Raw genomic sequence first — 20258 nt, 5'->3', positions numbered from 1 at the left:
CATCCGAAATTCATTGATTTTTGCTAACAGGACAGAATATTATTTTAGAGACTGTGTGAAACATAACCCGCTATATATAGAACAATATTTTCAACAAATGGAGATAAATCCCAGCAATAACGAATATCATCGTGATCCGAAATATCGGGATTTTCAGTGTTTTGAAGCAAATCTGCATGTCCAATTTGGTCGTAACAATTTCTTGTGTTTGATGATACGTGTAAAATGTCTACATTGTCAAAGGCGCAATTACCATTTTCGAATTGTTTCAATTCATGCCTTACTAACAAACGCTTATACGCATTTTTAAATTGTAAAACATTAGGATTATTATTAAAACCTCCACGACTTCTAATAGCGCTAAAAAATGTTTCAATGTAATCTTGAGACAGCTTATATGTCAATAAATAAGTCATTCCTTCTTTTTTTAATTGATCATAAAGAGGAAATATATTCCTTAGAGCTATAATCATCCCAATAAAGCCAGTTTTTCGTTTATTATAAATTAAAGGTGTTCCCTTGTCATTACATAAATTAATAGTATAATTTTCAAATTTTAAAGCATGGTCTTTCATTTTCAGATAAGTTTCATCATTAAAAGGGGTATTGAATTCACCCTTAGAAAATTTATTTTTACAATTTAACATATCACCAATATTGTTAAAATTTAAGCAAAATAAAGCTGTTTCAGAACTACCTTCGAAGTCTTTTTGGATTTCTGGATCATCAATTATTTGTAAAAACTTTAAAGCTTTTGACACACTTTCGCTAAGTGTTTGTATGGCTAATTTTACGTTCATTTTATTGTTTTGATAATTAACGTGTTTTTTGGTTAACTTATTAGCTACTCTCAAGCCTTCTTTGTATTGTAGGTCATACAATTTCTCAATGTATGACCACAAAATAGATTTATTATCAACGGTTTTGATTATTTTGTGATCTCCAAAAGTATTTCGTATTAGTTTAATCATATGACAGAAATCATAAAATATATAACATTTTTCAGATGTCGCCGGATTAGTAAAGTAAGGCTTAAAATTGGGTTCGAAGTTCAAATTAGCACCTAAAGAATTGCACATGCTTATATTTGAAGCTGCTCCGTCAAATGTTAATGAATAAACTTTGCAATTAGCTTTGTGTAGTAGCTCAAATGCCAATCTCAAGATACTTGCCCGCTCTTCACTATTCAATGATCTAACCAAAAAATAACCAATTGGGATTTTCCAATTTTCGTTCATCGAAACTGCCATTAAAACTAATGCATTTTTTGCTGTAATAGGGTTGTCATTATCAGAGTAAGCAGAATCTGAATTTTGTACTGTCCCGAAGCTTATGCCTCCATGAAATTCTTTTTTATCATAAATTATTTCTTCTTTTATTGACATTTCATCCAGAACCAAATTAACTATACCGCTCTTCTCTGCACATCGCAATTCAATAGCTTTAAAAGATTCATCTGTAAATCCAGGAGATCCATCCACTACTCTGTACCAAGATTTTATAGTTGATACAGATGGTAAATTGTTATTGAACTTTTCTCGAACGTATCTGTAAGCCTTAGGCGAATAAAAATGTAAAGATAATGCAAAAGAACGGACTTGCGGTGTGTATCCTCTTCCATCTTTAACCTTCATATTTGCAATATTTGTTAAATCTTCTGGCATCATACTCTACATAGAAAAAAATATTATGAAGAAAATTATCGATCTAAAAATTTGACATTTTTTTTTTCATTTCGCCATCTTTCCATTTAAAATAAAACAAACTTAAGTTGTAAATATTGATAAGCGAAATATTTAATATTAGTTAAAATTTTTATACCGAAATCCGCTGAGAAAAGAAAAATAAAGTAAATATGCACAATTGCTACAAATATTTGATGATAAATACCTTATCATAAAACATCAATAAACTGAATTATTAGTTAAATTCGTGATCCATAACATTTGTGTAAAATATTTACAATTTTATAATTATACAATTTATATTAGTTAGAATATACTATACCATTAGAGCATCACTACTCTCATCAGTTAACATACGGTTTTCCTTAAGATGATTTATTAAATCTTGCAAAGATGAAATTTTTTTCTCGAGGTTCCTCGTTTGCCTCTGTAGCTGCTTTTATTTTATCCGATTTTTTTTTATCAGTCTCTTTTATTAAAGAAAGGGTTCTTTTACTCCTTTTAGGCGTCGCAAAATCTGATATTGAAATTTCACTAACATGACGAGGCTCGTAAAATTTACGCTTTCGAAATTGATTTGGGGAATCAATTTCATGTGGAACTTTAAATAAGAATAAAACAGTATTAATTAGAAAAATATTTGAAAAATATTAACAATAAAATATAATATTTATTCTCACCAGTATTTTCGTCTTCGCTGATAGGATTTGATTTTGCATTTTCTATAAATTCATTTAAATCAGATTGATTACAAGGGGCTCCTGGAATTAAAATATTTAACAATATTAAAAAATTAAATTTTTCCATTAAACTTACCAAAATGAATGCTACTATTATTTGAGGTTTAACATTCAGTATTGTCTACTTTAAAACATTTTTTTGGACCTACAAATAGTAGAAATAATATATAAATAGTTTTTTTGTTACTATCCTTCTATGTTTATACATAAATTTTATTATTTTACTTTTTTTGCAAAGTATTGAGTACATTATATTGGTTGACAATATTATTCTCAGAAAAACATGACGATTGATTGCTGACTCCATTCTCATCAAATACTTCCGATAGCTGCGTGTTTGGTGGTAATTTACTAGTTTTATCAATACTGAGTGGATTTTTTAAATAAAGTGTAGGAACTGCATTACGTTTTATAGAAGATTTAACAACTCCAAAAATTCTTGATTGACAAATATCATCAGCTTTGAAATGTCTGGAACATATGCAAGTTCTTTTTACATCATTATTTTCAGTTAATCCACAAGCATTTAGCCACTTTAAACGTATCTCCAAATTTTTCGGAAATCTAAAATTGATCAAATTTAAATATTATTAATAACATAATAAAGGATTTCTTCTAAAAAATTAAAAATAATTTGCACTTACTGATGCAAAGAAATATTGTCAGCTCTCGACGCTTTTCTATCACATAAATAACACAACTTCACCATTTTTCAATAACTGATTGTTGGAAAAAGAATATTATTTAAATAAAAACAAAAGTTTTTTAAAATTTATAATTGTTTTTCTGAATTACAATAATAAATATATTTGTAAACAGAATCATAACCACAAAATTATTCCCCTCATTCTTCCCCCTCTATTAATATCATGGGGAATTCTCAAGCATGCGCAACGTGAACCAGGTATCTGGGACGAGAGAGAAAAAAGTATATGTCGGCACCTTAATAGTGGGACATTCCTTCCCATTTAAACTGTCCATATAGAAGTATTACATATATGAAAATTTCAAGGTCGCGTCACAATAATAATAATATGAGCGTCACAATAATCATAATATGAGCGTCACAATAATCATAATATGAGCGTCACATTAAAGGACGCATATATGTACGTAGTCGGAGAGAAAAAGATAAAGATATAAAGGAAAACTATACTTTTACACTATAGAAATGTTATTTTCATGTGTGCATGCGTTGTATTTTAGACTGTAGGTACACTGCTCTTAAATATTATTACTATTATGTATTTTATAACCTCGTGTTTGTTTATACTGTTTTATTCATTCAGATATTTTTATAGTAACTAGTAGTAAATATTTATTGTTCGTTGACAGTTAATAAGAAATCTTTGTTGATCAAGCAGTTGTTCGCAGTAAGTAATACTTTATTTATTTCTTTTTTCATTAATACTTATTATTAGATTTGAAATAAATGTATATCAAGTAAGGTATACATTATTTAACTGATGTAATGTTAATAATATATTTATTTTTTTATATTTAATTGAATAATTAATTATTTTAATAATTACATTTTTCTTTTTATTTTGATCACATGAATATGCGTAAAGTACCATGTATAACCTACATTCTCTATATTGCATTCTATATAATATTTATACTATCACTGTTGCCTGTCATTAATTAAGTTCATTATCTATTTTTATTGTTATTAAATTTTTTTTTAGTAATTAAAAATTTCAAAAAATGAAATTATAAATTCTTTTTATTTTAGTTTAGTGTTTAAATAAAATTACTATATAACATAACGCATATGTAGTAAATTCGAAAATTTCAAATTTTATTTTATTTTCAGAAAATTTAACTACATACATTGATCAACAATCTATTAGCTGCACTCCGATGTCACCTAGAAAAAAACGTAAAACACCAGCAGAACGTACTCGTGAATATAGAGCTCGGAAGAAGGCCCGAGAAAATCCTGCAAATCCAGAGCCAACCTGCTCTACGTCGATTGATGTTCAAGTTGAAGTACATCAAGAACATTCTGTTTCGGATCCACCAAGAAAGTCAAAAACACCAGCAGAACGTAGTCGTGAGTATAGAGCCCGGAAGAAGGCCCTAAAAAATTCTGCAATTTCAGAGTCAACCTGCTCTACGTCGATTGATGTTCAAGCTGAAATACATCAAGAAAATTCTCTTTCGGATTTACCAAAAACGTCAAGAACACCAGCCGACCGTAGTCGTCAGTATAGAGCTCGGAAAAAATCTACGATGGTCCTTAAAAACTCAGTACTAAATGCTCCATCTACTGAAACCTTTTCAACAGATAATCCGTGTACTAGGGATCAAGAGGGTGCAATTTTATCTGAAGCAGATTTTATTATTAGAGACATTCCAAATACTACAACGACGCCAAGTATCAACAACGTTACGAGAGGCTTCCAGGCTAATGATTTGCGTGTACCTTATTCTACTTTTTATCATCATAAAAAAGCTCATGAAGAGTTTAAGACTAAATTCATCAATAACCCGTTCGGACATATTTGCTCAGTCTGTGATAGGTTGTGGTTTAAAAGAGATCTCAAATCTGCATCTAATCAACATCAACAGATTTTAAATACAATTCTTCCTCTTACATCTATAGAGAAGATTGCTTTATGCACTACGTGCTTTACATCATTGAATAAAGATAAAATTCCAATGATGTCAGTGTATAACGGGTTTAAATATCCACAAATCCCCGATCATTTACCACCATTGGATATTTTATCTGAAAGACTCATTTCACCTCGTCACAATCCATTTAATCCATTTCTTTTCAATACTGTGAAGTCTAACATGGATATTCAATTTATTACGGAAGAGTATTCTTGTGCCGCTTGCGTCGCCGAGTACGCCAATAAAACCAACAGAGGAGTGAGCCATCTTCAACGTCTCATTATCGAAATTATGAATGAACATCCAGAGTTTGATATTGTTGAAGTTACTCGAAAAATCGGAGTCAATATGTTAAATAGTGTAGAGATGACAAGTCAAGAAGCTGCTTGGTATCTTTTACGAAAGCCAATGTCCAAATGTTCCACTGTTGTAACCACTATTCCCACAATGTGGCCTACTGATCGGCAGAGAATCCGAAAAACTCAAAAAGAATTAGACGCAATCGGTGTTGGAGATGATTCAACTGATATTTGGCGTGATGATTGGTTCGACAAATATGAAAAGCGACATCAAGACTTGGAAAATGTCACACTCGCTTAGTTTGTTGCAAAATATACTGTTCAGAGCAACGGAACTTATTTAAAGAGAAATAAACAACGTATTATTCGCTATCGTAACTTTGATATGGCACAAGATTTAAACGAATATAAAAGAGAACTGGTATCCTTACACTTTCCTTTCCACAACGAAGATGCAGAAATTCTGTCGGAATTGAAATTCATCCAAATATATGATGAAAACGAGGATTTGATCTTAAATCGTCGACGAGAATTTGAATCAAATCTTGACATTCAAAAGACGATTCAAATTTGTCACAATTTGTGTCGTAATGATATTAATCTTGCAAATGATGATGTTGAAGATGCAGCGACCAGATGCGCTGAACCTGATCCATATCAACATTTGTTTCAAAATGCGAATTCAGATATCAATGCTGACATTCGTTTGGCTGTACTGAACAAACTTGGACCCATTGCCAAGAAAAAAGAAAATTTGATGTCAAATGCAGACTTTTGTAAATTGATGAGAATGTCAAACAGCAAACATATTGAACTGTTACAACGTGTAATATCACATCTATTATCTCCAAATAAAAGTCCTCTTCAAATTTTCTTGACTGGCCCAGCTGGTTGTGGCAAAACATTTGTTATCCGGCTTATCATGGATATTTATAATCGTTTTACAAATACTGATGGTTTATGCAATGCATACATTGCATGTGCTTCGACTGGTAAAGCTGCTGTAGCAATTGATGGTACCACGGTGCATACAGCATTCAAGATTACTCTTTCAAAGTTACTTCCCTTAAGCATTGAAGTAGCTCATCAGTATCGAGCACTCTTTAAATTTGAAAAAATTATAATTATTGATGAAATAAGCATGATTAGTGCTGAATTACTTGGACATATTGATTCACGCTTAAAACAAATTACGGGAAACTTCGACACTAATTTTGGAGGATTGGACATGATTTTAATTAGTGATTTGCGTCAATTACCGCCAGTCAGAGCTACGCCGATTTATTAACAGCAGAAACAAACAATTGTTAGTCCAATTCTGTGGAGAAGTCTTAAATTTTACGCTTAAGTGGAAGTAATGAGGCAAGCTAATCAACTATTTTCATCAATTTTAACCAAAATTGGTAACGGTGAACAACTAGAAAGTCATGAATTGGAACTAATACAATCGCGATTCTTTACTGTCGACGAAGCCAACACACAATATCCCCGTGCAATACGTTTATACAACACAAACCACGCTGTCGAAACTTACAATAAAAAAATTTTAGATGATTCTCAGAAAAACATATTTCAATAGCTCAAGACATTTATACTGGATGCACATCAACAGAACAACAAGCTTTTGTACGACAGAAATTGCACAAAATGTCAATTATTGACACTGGAGGCTTACCATATGAAACAGTATTTGTACAAGGTATTTTTTATATGATAACAACAAATATTGATGTCTCAGATGGTTTGGCTAATGGCGCTGTCGGAAAATTAGCATGCATTGAACGAGATGATTCAGGAAAAATAACTTTTGCATGGCTTGAGTTTCCCGGTTCGCCGAAAACTGGTAAAAAAATTAGAAAAAAAGTTGCTGGTCATGTTGCGGCTAATAATATTAGTAAAACAGCTGTACCAATTGGAAGAAGATCGTCGACAATACCACTAAATAATAACAAAACGATTAATGTTAAAAGGTTACATCTGCCATTAGTTTGTGCTTGGGCGACGACAATACACAAGTCTCAAGGAAGCACATACTCTGAAATTGTTTACGAATACGATAAGAAACATTCTCAATCATTAGTATACGTTGCTTTATCACGAGTTACTAATATCGAAGGATTATTCATTACTACAAGTGGTAATGATTTGACTTTTTATCATGGAAGAAGACCATCAACGACAATGATTCATTTACAAGATGAATTCCGAAGACTTTCAATGAACTGTTTGGAAACAGTTAGATAAGCAGATAAACAGATAAACAGATAAACAGAATAGATAAGCAAATTCTCAATTTCATACGCCAAAATAATGGATTAACTGTATACACTCTTAACTGTCAAAGTCTTCGAAGTCATTCTCAGGATCTAACAAATTCTGTTATACAGGCTTCAAACATCGTACTTCTATCTGAAACTTGGTTAAATGACTCTGAAGATATAAGTATACCTAATTTCAACTGTATAGTAAAATTTAAACGACCAAATGTTCGAGCAGGAGGAGTAGGAATTTACTCTAACGAAAATAATAATACGTGTAATATTGTCACGCCAAATATTGATATGACAGCAATGCAATCATCATCACAGCAATTGGGAGCAACAGTAACTGGTGATATTTGTATTGCTAAATGTCAATCTCTTGATGGAAAAAAAATTATCTTCGCTGCAGTGTATATATCTGTCAATCAAAAGCTTAACAATATTATTTCTTTTCTTCATCAACAATTACTTGCATATAGCCATGGAGGTGCTGCTCTTACTAATACAGATTATGATAAAATACCTCTTCTTTTAGGTGGTGATTTTAACGTAAACTTTGCATCTGACGATTCGACACCATTAATTAACTTTTTACATGAAAAATTTAGTCTGCAATTAAATAATAATCCTAACATGTCGACAACTAAATACGGAACCACAATAGATCCCATTTTTACACGTTATTTAGAAAATATTGAAACAAGAACGTATGTTTCATATTTTAGTTACCATAAGGCTTTAGTGACAACCATACCATTACAAATACCATCAGATAATGTTGTACATATTGAAGAAATAAATTGGAAGAATATGTGATATAACTAGTGTAAATTTTTCTCATTTAATCTTTTCAATACTATATATGCATAAATCCTTTATGTTCCTGTCTTTGAAATCTATTAACTATTAATTAATAAATTTTAAATTGAGTTTGCCAAAGAAGTTTCACTTCTAACATGTGTACTCTGTACACACGCTCTTTTTTTTTACAGCATATATAACAAGAATTTCACATGCAATCGAAAAAAAAAATTATCGACTTTTTTTAGAACACCCTATTACTACAACTTGAATACACTGTAAAAAAAGCGGTGTTAAAATGGACTCATTTTAACACCGCTATGTAACACCTGTGTATTAATACCAGTGTAGCAGTGCTCTTTTGCGGTGTTAAAAATCGGGTGTTAAACCGGTGTAATACCGGTCTGATCTATTTCCGCGGTTTCTTTCGCATGGATTCAGATCGGGGCTCCTTTGTCATCTGCTTTGGAAGCACCTCTTTCTTCTGTCGCTTTAGCTCTTTCTTGGACTGAACTTTTTGCCAAACCGACGCTTTTTCCTGTTCGTCGCTTCGTACTGCCGCTCCTTGCGGAGGGCTTTTCTACAAATCCTTTTTCTTCACGACTTGGCTGATTGCTGGGTCAGAAGGTCGATCTTTTCTCTTACCTGACTTGCTGCTGGCTTTACTTTTGTCTTCCGCGACTGATTCACCGTCACCTTCGGCTCCGGTGTCCATTGCTTCGTCAGTCACGACAACAGCCTGACAGGCTTTCTCCGGTGTAGCATGGGAAATGCGCTGCAATGATGAGCGCCACTCCTCGTCCAGCTTCTCAAACCTTTGAAGGGCGTTAGCTACACCAATCATCTTGGCCTTTATCTCTTTGTGAATGTTGACCTTTGGTTGGACGAAATCGTTCAACTCACTAATCAGCTTTTCAAGGCGTTTGAGCGCTTGCGAATGTTTCATTTCAGTGCTTGCGTCAATCTCTGCTTGTTAGGCATGTAGCCCGTTTCCACACTTGTTTGTTTCTTGTAAATTACTTATACTTTTTTGATTTACCAGCGCATCGTACGGAGTGGAACGGGTTGTCATAACTAGGAACGGGTGTACCCTCGGAGATAATACTCCTACCCCAGTTCCCTGAGGCCTAGTCGACACTTCGCCAGTCCCGGAATACACGGACGGACTAGACTCGCTCGGAGCGGTGAAGATTCCGATCTCTAACACTCACTGCGTACTCCCTGATCAAGGCCCGAGGTGGCTAGCTCCTGATCTACTGCTGTAACTTACAACTCAGCAAAGCAAGCTCACATCAGCCGTGACCTGCGTCGTCGGAAACTACGACACAGGTTCCAAACACACCCAGTGGGTTACAACAGAAAACGATCTTCTTCTAGGTAGGTCAGTTAGTGTGACAAACCCATAAAGGAAAGTTTTGTCCAGGGGAGCGTATTTTATTTAGCTCCTACCCTCTGTACCTTGTCAACTAAGAGACTCAGAGTCATCCAAGGACAGCGAGCGTTCTCCCATCCGCTCGGGAAGATGCGCCCGGTAGCAGTATCTCTTCTGCCCCGAGTGTGTGTGTGTGTGTGTGTTTTTTTTTTTTTTTTTAGGGGGAGGAATCCTTTTTACGGATTCTAGGCATAGCTGTTTGGCCTGGATATGTGGCGACTCGACGCAGCGTCATACTAACTCGACACTAACGCCCCTACCCACTAAACCCTAAACCCCTTTTCCTTCTTTCCTCTAATCCCTCATGGAAACCGCCGTCAGGCATTACTTCGTGAAGGGAGGATCTAGCTACTGCTCTTCCTTCTGGTGGCTAAGGTGTTAACTATCTTCCTTCTATCTTCTGCTATTTGCTCTTTTTCTTTCGGTTGAACGCAAGTCTTTAAGGACTTCTGTTGCAAACGTGTTGGTAGCGTTCCAGGCAGCTTCTGATGACAACATTGCTTCTACTAGTGAATCTGGTTGCATTCTCTGGTTCAGGATCCTCTCCAGTTCTTCACGCTGTGGATCGAAACGAGGACATACAAAGAAGACGTGCTCCGCGTCTTCAGCAGCTCCTGGGCAAGACAGGCACTCCGAAGAGTCATCGTGCTTAAAGCGGTGTAGATACTCTCGAAAACACCCATGTCCCTCGAAAACACCCATGTCCCTGTGTGTGTGTGTGTGTGTGTGTGTGTGTGTGTGTGTGTGTGTGTGTGTGTGTGTGTGTGTGTGTGTGTGTGTGTGTGTGTGTATGTATGCAACCCTTTTATAACTTTTGAACGGCTTGACCGATTCCATCGCGGTCAATTTCACCGATCAATTCCAAAATCTAATCAGCTCTTAAGACCAAAAAACCACGTCGATCACTGCAAGTCCGGTCGAAATTGGTTGATTCGTTCGTGAGTTATCGTTGTCGGAAGAAAACCGAAAAAAGTGTTTTTTCGGAATTACTTCGAATTAGCTCGAAGAACTCAAAATGACACAAAGATCACATTTTTGAGCTCGAAGAGCTCAAAAACGTAATGTGTAATTTTTAGCGCTTTAGTACAAAATAAGCGGGAAGTTGCAGGGATGGCCTTCAGGGTCAACCGTCGTCCTAATTTTTTACTAAGTGCTTTCTTTATTTAGAGTTGTTCAAATTTTGATGTTTCCATTTTCCGTAATATTTCTGACTGTTACGAATCATTGAAAGGCATTGTATATAGCTATCGAAACAAAATATTTATAATTTTGCTTTAATATCTAACTAAATTAGTAATTACAGTAGAATTTACTATGAAACAGTATTTATAATAAATTATAATATAATATTTATATTTTTTATAAATTATTGTAATAAATTTTAACGAATTAATAAAAATTTCTATATATATGTAGTTAATTGATATTTTTTCCCAAAATCGGAAAAAACATTTTAAGAAATTACTAAAATTAAATTAAGTTTTAATTAGAAAAATACTTTGCTTATCATAAAATCCTTAACTTAAGTGCCTACATTGTATTAATCCATTATATTTATTATGCGGGTAGTCTCCAGGTTTAAGAAAAATAGATTGTCCTTTTGTTATTGTTTGTAGTCATCTTTGTAATACCTACCCCATATAATTAATATAAATTCTTGATACTAATGTCGAATGATAATTTAAATGACCATTACAATGTTCTGCAAATTAAAAAGCCGGCTGCCTACTACCTGACGTCTCAAGGCAGTTGATTGGAGGATCTAGTCTGGAAAAAAAGGAAATATTGCCCATTATCGTTTTAAATAGAGTTGCCCGATAGTTAGTTTTCAATTTCTTGAAGGTAAGGGAAAAAAGGGCCGATTCTGCCATATTCTGAAGTATAGTTATTCCAAGTTTTGGCTTTCAAATAATCAGTTGTGTCTCAAGACTGAAGTTCTTACCTTAATTTAAATTCAAAAGTTTATTTAAAAATAAAACAATGAATTTTGTAACGAATGGTGTTGGTACAGTTTTTACTGAAAAAAACATGAAGAGTATTAAGTGGAACGAGCAATTGACAAAAAGTGGTAAGTAATATTAACTCCAATAAAACTTTAACTTAATAAACTTATTTTTGAATGTGATGCTAAAATGAAATCAAATTTTATTATCCATTGATTATTTTTTCATTGAAGTTTTTCAAAAAAATTTCAAAATTATTAATCATGAATCTATCATTTTTAGCTTGTCCACCTCTATCCCGGCCATGGATTCCTACGGCTCCACTGAGTGAATCACGACCTTCGTGTATTTTCACGGTGATGACGTACAACGTTTTGAGTAGCTCTTATGCTACTCCAACAATGTACGGATATTGCCCAAGGGAGTACCTGGATTGGCAAGTCCGAGGACAGAATGTGATGTCCGAAATATATCAGTATAACAACGACATAATCTGCCTCCAGGAAGTCGAGATGGAGCAGTTTGATTACTTTTTCCTTCCCAACCTCCAGAACATGGGATACGAGGGAGTCTTTGTTCCGAAGTCACGAGCTTCGACGATGTCGGAGCCAAAGAGAAGGCTTGTCGATGGATGTGCCATTTTTTGGAAAATTAATAAGTGAGTACTAAATTTTTATAATTCTTATTTAATGTTTTAATTAAATCAAATTTTTTTTACAATCTAATATATTTTATCATTTTAGATTTTCTTTGGAAACGTCAAAGCTTGTAGAGTACAAAGCTCTGGCATTGCAGGGTCGTGCCGACTCCTCTGACATGATGAATCGTGTCTGGACTCGCGATAACATCGGACTGTTAGCTGTATTAAAGACTACTGCAGCCGCCTGGACTCATGGACCACCAGTTGATCCAAATAACATTGAGCAGTTGGTTGTGGTGGCTAATACACACTTACACTGGGATCCCAAATTTCCGGATGTAAAAACTATCCAATCCATGATGTTGACCAAAGAAATCATCTCCATGGTAGAGAACGTGAGGAGATCTTTTAATTGTCATGAAAGAATCCTTAAGTTCTCAGACGTCAAGGTGCTGCTCTGCGGTGATTTCAATTCACTGATGGATTCTGGTAAGTCTCTAAGCTCGGCCAATTATTATTGCCATCAACTATTATGTCCAATAATTAACATTAAATATTTTTACAGGGGTATTCCAATTCCTGTCAACGGGTCAACTGCCGCTGAGTCACCCTGAGTTCCAGGGTTTTAATTATATCAACGCGATCGTGAACATGATGGGTGGAGAATGTTGTGGCAAAATTACCCACCCGCTAAATCTGTCATCAGCCTGCAGTCCGCAGATTATGCCGTATACTAATTACACATACGGATTCAAAGCGATGATCGATTATATATTTTATTCGTCCTCCAACTTGATGTGCCTCGGAGTCTACGGCCCCATTCCGCAAGAATGGTTCGATATGTTTAGTGTAGTGGGCTGTCCGCACCCTTTTGTTCCATCTGGTATGTATAATTCTGTTTTTTGATTTTTTAATTAAAATTTTGAAAGCCTAGAAATTTTTTGCTTATGATTTTCATTTTTTTTAGATCATTTCCCAGTGATAGCGGCTTTTCAATTGACTGCTTAAATGGATTTGATGTAGGAGTTACTCGGTCGACTTTCTAGATGGGATAGTCAAGTACGAAAAAAAATAGTCTGAGATTATACAAAGATATTAATTTAATGTAATATGTCTAAATTGTTTTGTGTGAATGTTGCTATTTATAATAAGTCAATATTATATTTATTTATGATAATCAAGTAAAATAGTAAAAAGTAATATTTTTTTAAAATATACATCAAAAATTTAAAATAAAAAAATTTAATAAAATATTCAAATTTGTATTATTCTTTTAATCTTTAGGAATTTAGTATTACATAATATATTTTTTAATTATTAATTATAAATTATAATTAAAAAAAAAATCAAGACTACCATACGTTGGACTGATAATTAAAAAAGATTGTTTTGTATACTATGTTTGAATAAAAAAAATCCTTTTTTCTGGTTTTTCGCTCATACCTGCTACAACAAAAGAAATTTTATTTAAAAATTACTGTTCAATTCACGATAATCGTGAGATGGACGACCCAGCTTTATCATTTGTCGGTAAGTGATCTTTAAATTTTTTTCAACAATTTAAATTTTATTCTATAGAATAAAATATTTCTTAGATTATAATAAATATAATAGATTAAAACAATCTGTATTCTATAGATTAAAATATTCTGCAGCTATAGCCACAATTTTTAGCTAGCCTACCGTAAGTTTTATTAGTCCCGTGTAAAAAAAATCGTCTTAAAATTGTCATTTTTTTAAGATCTTAAACGTGACACAAACCAAAACTATTGTAAGACTCTTTTAAGGGGGAACATCACTGTGACGATCGAAAAGAAGAGGTGATTTTCTGTAATTTTTTTGTCAGGGAAAATAAAGGAATTTGGGAATCGGATTTTTTTTTATTATATTAAGGGTACATTAAAGATTATTACCCTAAATTTTTATTAAAAAATATTTAGTTATTACAAAATTATTAACAATCTCGTAGAGCACTAGAAAAAATTTGCTCCTCCATGGTCGGTTTGATAACTCAAAAACGGATCATCTGAAAATAAAAACCCAAATTGCTTTTTTATCAGTAAGGTAGTAGTTATCATCGCAATTACGGAATTTCGAAAATTTAAATTTTAAAAAAATGGCGACTGTTTGGAAATTTTCTCACTAATCTTACTGTTTTTTTTTTGTTTTATCCCGTTAAAAAAAATCTTTGAAATAAAAATTTTTTTAATTTCGCACGTGCGACGATAACTACATCCTTACTGATTAAAAAGTAATTTGGGTTTTTGTTTTCAGATGATTCGTTTTTGAGTTATCGAACCGACCATGGCACGCTTTTAGAATGGTTAGTTTACGATTTCTCTTCAACGCATCACTCGATTTTGATGCGGTTTGCAGCAATCACCCCCTTTTTTAAATTTAAGAGCTGATTAGATTTTGGAATTAATAGTTACATCTGTTTAAAAGTCATGGAACCAATTACTTCCTGATTTTTTAAAGCATTCTTTTGTATAGCGGGAACTTAAAAATTTAGAAAAGTCATCTTAAGTTTGAAAAAAAATTTATTATGATGCACAATGACGATAAAAATTGCTGTAAAAAAGTTAGAAAAAAAAATTTTTTTTGCTTATTCAATTAAAAATTTTTTTTCTCTCAAATTGTAAAAAATGACGTTTAAATATATTTAAAAAAAAAAACTGAAAGAGCTTTTTGGAGAAAAAATTTTTTTTTACGAAATTTTGGGGGTACCCCATTTTGCTACCCCTACCCAGTTTTGCCCCTCCCCTCCCCTGTAAATTTTGTTTAAAGACTGATAAAGGTTTATTCATCATTTTCAATATAATATTTATAACTATATACTATTTTATGTGTAACAAATGTTAAATATTAGTATTTTTAAAATAATCCTTCTATTCAATTAATTCGTATTTTACTGTTAGGATATGGTATGACTGGGATTTACTTAACAAAATCTTCTCTGACGAATAAATTCAGCTGCATTACATGATGTCAAAAATAACAATTGTCTAACCAATACAAAAAAATTGTAAGTTTTAGATTTTGAAAAAAAAAAATTTTTGTTAGTAGTGACTGAAATAGTATATTTCTTACCTAGGGCAGGAAAATAAGAAATGTCTCAGATTACATGTAATTCTTGACCGAGGTGATAATTACAATGACATAACTATAAGTAGAAAAATAAATCAACAAAATCTTTATCAGACAATCTGTAATCTAGGCGCCACACTAATACAATACGATAATGAGTTGGGAAATTTTTAAATGTATATGTCAAATAACAAACACTTTATGAAATCTTTGCGCCGGCGCTCAAAAGTAAGCAAGCATAAATTATCTTTTGTGAGTACTTGCTATTGTCACTGATCCTAGGCGATAAACTCCTGTTCAAACTCAATTCACACTTTGTCTACTTAAGTTACCTGATAAGTTTATACCTAAGACATTTGTAAAGTAGAATTTAAGTAACTCTGAGTCGAAAAATTATTGTAACCGGATTTTAAATAGACAATAGAAAAATTATACAATAGACCTAATAAATGATTTTTGTATTAAAAATCACTTATAAAAGTTTAAATACTGATATATGTCGTAGTCTTCTAGCAAAATTCGTCATTTCATGAAAAACTTAGGCATTTCCAGATACGTCGACGTTTTGTGAAAAATTATAATTTTCATCAAATGACCACTCATTATGTAACTATTTAGAGCAATAAACAAAATAAATAATAATAATAATTATTATTTTTAATATAATATTTATATAAATTTTTTACTTCCCGCTAAGAAAATCGGGAAGTTATTGGTTTTACCCCGTTTTTCGAAAATCGAGTTTACATCAGATCTCGATGGTTTGAGGTCCTAAGAAGCTTCCCTGAATGTTTTCGTGATGATGTCCGTATGTCTATATGTATGTATGTATGTATGTGTGTGTTTGTGTGTGTGTATGTATGTAACCCTTTATAACTTTTGAACGGCTTGACCGATTTCATCGCGGTTGGTGTCATTCGAAATGGGTTTGACCAAACTTAAATTTTGAATACACTTTAAATCGATTCGGACCAGTAAATTTTGAAAAATCTCAAAAAAACTATAAAAAAAGATTTTTTCAAATGTGGTTTTTTTGGAATTACTTTTAGATGGCTTTACTGATCAATTCCAAAATCTAATCAGCTCTTAAGATCAAAAAACCACGTCGATCATTGCAAGTCCGGTAAAAATTGGTTGATTCGTTCGTGAGTTATCTTTGTCGAAAGAAAACCGAAAAAAGTGTATTTTCGGAATTACTTTGAATTAGCTCGAAGAACTCAAAATAACACAAAAATCACATTTTTGAGCTTGAAGAGCTCAAAAACGTAATGTGTAATTTTGAGCGCTTAAGTACAAAATGAACGGGAAGTTGCAGGGATGGCCTTCAGGGTCAACCGTCGTCCTAATTTTTTACTTAGTGCTTTCTTTATTTAGAGTTGTTCAAATTCTGATGTTTCCATTTTCCGTAATATTACTGACTGGTACGAATCATTGAAAGGCATTGTATATAGCTATCGAAACAAAATATTTATAATTTTGCTTCAATATCTAGCTGAATTAGTAATTACTGTAGAATTTACTATGAAACAATATTTATAATAAATTATAATATAATATTTATATTTTTTATAAATTATTGTAAAAAATGTTAACGAATTAATAAAAATTCTTATTTCTATGTAGTTAACTAATATTTTTTCCCAAAATCGGAAAAAACATTTTAAGAAATTACTAAAATTAAATTAAGTTTTAATTAGAAAAATACTTTTCTTATCATAAAATCCTTAACTTAAGTGCCTACATTGTATTAATCCATTATATTTATTATGCGGGTAGTCTTCAGGTTTAAGAAAAATAGATTGTCCTTTTGTTATTGTTTGTAGTCATCTTTGTAATACCTACCCCATATAATTAGTATAAATTCTTGATACTAATGTCGAATGAGAATTTAAATGACCATTACAATGTTCTGCAAATTAAAAAGCCGGCTGCCTACTACCTGACGTCTCAAGGCAGTTGATTGGAGGATCTAGTCTGGAAAAAAGGAAAATATTGCCCATTATCGTTTTAAATAGCGTTGCCCGATAGTTAGTTTTCAATTTCTTGAAGGTAAGGGAAAAAAGGGCCGATTCTGCCATATTCTGAATTATAGTTATTCCAAGTTTTGGCTTTCAAGTGATCAGTTGTGTCTCAAGACTGAAGTTCTTACCTTAATTTAAATTCAAAAGTTTATTTAAAAATAAAACAATGAATTTTGTAACGAATGGTGTTGGTACAGTTTTTACTGAAAAAAACGTGAAGAGTGTTAAGTGGAACGAGCAATTGACAAAAAGTGGTAAGTAATATTAACTCCAATAAAACTTTAACTTAATAAACTTATTTTTGATTGTGATGCTAAAATGAAATCAAATTTTATTATAAATTGATTATTTTTTCATTGAAGTTTTTCAAAAAAATTTCAAAATTATTAATCATGAATCTATCATTTTCAGCTTGTCCACCTCTATCCCGGCCATGGATTCCTACGGCTCCACTGAGTGAATCACGACCTTCGTGTATTTTCACGGTGATGACGTACAACGTTTTGAGTAGCTCTTATGCCACTCCAACAATGTACGGATATTGCCCAAGGGAGTACCTGGATTGGCAAGTCCGAGGACAGAATGTGATGTCCGAAATATATCAGTATAACAACGACATAATCTGCCTCCAGGAAGTCGAGATGGAGAAGTATGATTACTTCTTCCTTCCCAACCTCCAGAACATGGGATACGAGGGAGTCTTTGCTCCGAATTCACGAGCTTCGACGATGTCGGAGCCAAAGAGAAGGCTTGTCGATGGATGTGCCATTTTTTGGAAAATTAATAAGTGAGTACTAAATTTTTATAATTCTTATTTAAAGTTTTAATTAAATCAAATTTTTTTTACAATCTAATATATTTTATCATTTTAGATTTTCTTTGGAAACGTCAAAGCTTGTAGAGTACAAAGCTCTGGCATTGCAGGGTCGTGCCGACTCCTCTGACATGATGAATCGTGTCTGGACTCGCGATAACATCGGACTGTTAGCTGTATTAAAGACTACTGCAGCCGCCTGGACTCATGGACCACCAGTTGATCCAAATAACATTGAGCAGTTGGTTGTGGTGGCTAATACACACTTACACTGGGACCCCAAATTTCCGGATGTAAAACTATCCAATCCATGATGTTGACCAAAAGAAATCATCTCCATGGTAGAGAACGTGAGGAGATCTTTTAATTGTCATGAAAGAATCCTTAAGTTCTCAGACGTCAAGGTGCTGCTCTGCGGTGATTTCAATTCACTGATGGATTCTGGTAAGTCTCTAAGCTCGGCCAATTATTATTGCCATCAACTATTATGTCCAATAATTAACATTAAATATTTTCACAGGGGTATTCCAATTCCTGTCTACGGGTCAACTGCCGCTGAGTCACCCTGAGTTCCAGGGTTTTAATTATATCAACGCGATCATGAACATGATGGGTGGAGAATGTTGTGGCAAAATTACCCACCCGCTAAATCTGTCATCAGCCTGCAGTCCGCAGATTATGCCGTATACTAATTACACATACGGATTCAAAGCGATGATCGATTATATATTTTATTCGTCCTCCAACTTGATGTGCCTCGGAGTCTACGGCCCCATTCCGCAAGAATGGTTCGATATGTTTAGTGTAGTGGGCTGTCCGCACCCTTTTGTTCCATCTGGTATGTATAATTCTGTTTTTTGATTTTTTAATTAAAATTTTGAAAGCCTAGAAATTTTTTGCTTATGATTTTCATTTTTTTTTTAGATCATTTCCCAGTGATAGCGGCTTTTCAATTGACTGCTTAAATGGATTTGATGTAGGAGTTACTCGGTCGACTTTCTAGATGGGATAGTCAAGTACGAAAAAAAATAGTCTGAGATTATACAAAGATATTAATTTAATGTAATATGTCTAAATTGTTTTGTGTGAATGTTGCTATTTATAATAAGTCAATATTATATTTATTTATGATAATCAAGTAAAATAGTAAAAAGTAATATTTTTTTAAAATATACATCAAAAATTTAAAATAAAAAAATTTAATAAAATATTCAAATTTGTATTATTCTTTTAATCTTTAGGAATTTAGTATTACATAATATATTTTTTAATTATTAATTATAAATTATAATTAAAAAAAAAATCAAGACTACCATACGTTGGACTGATAATTAAAAAAGATTTTTTTGTATACTATGTTTGAATAAAAAAAATCCTTTTTTCTGGTTTTTCGCTCATACCTGCTACAACAAAAGGAATTTTATTTAAAAATTACTGTTCAATTCACGATAATCGTGAGATGGACGACCCAGCTTTATCATTTGTCGGTAAGTGATCTTTAAATTTTTTTCAACAATTTAAATTTTATTCTATAGAATAAAATATTTCGTAGATTATAATAAATATAATAGATTAAAACAATCTGTATTCTATAGATTAAAATATTCTGCAGCTATAGCCACAATTTTTAGCTAGCCTACCGTAAGTTTTATTAGTCCCGTGTAAAAAAAATCGTCTGAAAATTGTCATTTTTTTAAGATCTTAAACGTCACACAAATCAAAACTATTGTAAGACTTTTTTAAGGGGGAACAACACTGTGACGATCAAAAAGAAGAGGTGATTTTCTGCAATTTTTTTGTCAGGGAAAATAAAGGAATTTGGGAATCGGATTTTTTTTTATTATATTAAGGGTACATTAAAGATTATTACCCTAAATTTTTATTAAAAAATATTTAGTTATTACAAAATTATT

The 20258-nt window shown here is 32.6% G+C and overlaps 4 protein-coding genes and 1 long non-coding RNA gene across 5 annotated transcripts; 4 read left to right on the top strand and 1 right to left on the bottom strand.

Annotated features, from left to right (window-relative positions):
* Nucleotides 1–2137: 2137 nt before the first annotated feature.
* Nucleotides 2138–3343, bottom strand: LOC123267069. The gene is made up of 5 exons (XR_006509957.1): nt 3070–3343; nt 2651–2989; nt 2502–2570; nt 2366–2446; nt 2138–2286 (listed from the first exon to the last, which is right to left on the bottom strand). It is a non-coding gene; the product is annotated as an uncharacterized LOC123267069 (long non-coding RNA).
* Nucleotides 3344–3781: 438 nt separating this feature from the next.
* Nucleotides 3782–8423, top strand: LOC123266758. The gene is made up of 3 exons (XM_044731157.1): nt 3782–3798; nt 4242–5106; nt 7692–8423. The coding sequence occupies exons 2-3, from the start codon at nt 4289–4291 to the stop codon at nt 7714–7716; spliced, it is 843 nt and encodes a 280-aa protein (XP_044587092.1). The 5' UTR covers nt 3782–3798; nt 4242–4288; the 3' UTR covers nt 7717–8423.
* Nucleotides 8424–11820: 3397 nt separating this feature from the next.
* LOC123267311 (CCR4-NOT transcription complex subunit 6-like) lies at nt 11821–13510 on the top strand. Its single transcript, XM_044731876.1, has 5 exons — nt 11821–11908; nt 12066–12441; nt 12527–12912; nt 12989–13306; nt 13391–13510. Exons 1-5 carry the CDS (start codon nt 11821–11823, stop codon nt 13429–13431), a joined length of 1209 nt encoding a protein of 402 aa, XP_044587811.1. The 3' UTR covers nt 13432–13510.
* A 4187-nt stretch (nt 13511–17697) lies between these two features.
* LOC123267310 (CCR4-NOT transcription complex subunit 6-like) lies at nt 17698–18659 on the top strand. Its single transcript, XM_044731875.1, has 3 exons — nt 17698–17785; nt 17943–18318; nt 18404–18659. Exons 1-3 carry the CDS (start codon nt 17698–17700, stop codon nt 18657–18659), a joined length of 720 nt encoding a protein of 239 aa, XP_044587810.1.
* A 216-nt stretch (nt 18660–18875) lies between these two features.
* On the top strand, nt 18876–19389 carry LOC123267679 (CCR4-NOT transcription complex subunit 6-like). The gene is made up of 2 exons (XM_044732439.1): nt 18876–19183; nt 19270–19389. Exons 1-2 carry the CDS (start codon nt 18946–18948, stop codon nt 19308–19310), a joined length of 279 nt encoding a protein of 92 aa, XP_044588374.1. The 5' UTR covers nt 18876–18945; the 3' UTR covers nt 19311–19389.
* Nucleotides 19390–20258: the final 869 nt, after the last annotated feature.

Source organism: Cotesia glomerata, linkage group LG6 (assembly GCF_020080835.1).
Source record: "Cotesia glomerata isolate CgM1 linkage group LG6, MPM_Cglom_v2.3, whole genome shotgun sequence".
Lineage (NCBI taxonomy): Eukaryota > Metazoa > Arthropoda > Insecta > Hymenoptera > Braconidae > Cotesia > Cotesia glomerata.
The sequence above is the reverse complement of the archived record's forward strand: the minus strand, read 5'-3'. Positions and strand labels throughout refer to the sequence as shown.

What these genes read in the sequence shown, in the direction of transcription:
- LOC123267310 (XM_044731875.1), top strand. Translation starts at nt 17,698, where the DNA reads ATGAATTTTGTAACGAATGGTGTTGGTACAGTTTTTACTGAAAAAAAC. An exon ending in CGAGCAATTGACAAAAAGTG is followed by an intron (nt 17,786 to 17,942) that starts GTAAGTAATATT and finishes TATCATTTTCAG; the next exon opens with CTTGTCCACCTCTATCCCGG. An exon ending in ATTTTTTGGAAAATTAATAA is followed by an intron (nt 18,319 to 18,403) that starts GTGAGTACTAAA and finishes TTATCATTTTAG; the next exon opens with ATTTTCTTTGGAAACGTCAA.
- LOC123267311 (XM_044731876.1), top strand. Translation starts at nt 11,821, where the DNA reads ATGAATTTTGTAACGAATGGTGTTGGTACAGTTTTTACTGAAAAAAAC. An exon ending in CGAGCAATTGACAAAAAGTG is followed by an intron (nt 11,909 to 12,065) that starts GTAAGTAATATT and finishes TATCATTTTTAG; the next exon opens with CTTGTCCACCTCTATCCCGG. An exon ending in CAATTCACTGATGGATTCTG is followed by an intron (nt 12,913 to 12,988) that starts GTAAGTCTCTAA and finishes ATATTTTTACAG; the next exon opens with GGGTATTCCAATTCCTGTCA.
- LOC123266758 (XM_044731157.1), top strand. Translation starts at nt 4,289, where the DNA reads ATGTCACCTAGAAAAAAACGTAAAACACCAGCAGAACGTACTCGTGAA. An exon ending in CCAATGATGTCAGTGTATAA is followed by an intron (nt 5,107 to 7,691) that starts CGGGTTTAAATA and finishes AACTGTCAAAGT; the next exon opens with CTTCGAAGTCATTCTCAGGA.
- LOC123267679 (XM_044732439.1), top strand. Translation starts at nt 18,946, where the DNA reads ATGAACATGATGGGTGGAGAATGTTGTGGCAAAATTACCCACCCGCTA. An exon ending in GCACCCTTTTGTTCCATCTG is followed by an intron (nt 19,184 to 19,269) that starts GTATGTATAATT and finishes TTTTTTTTTTAG; the next exon opens with ATCATTTCCCAGTGATAGCG.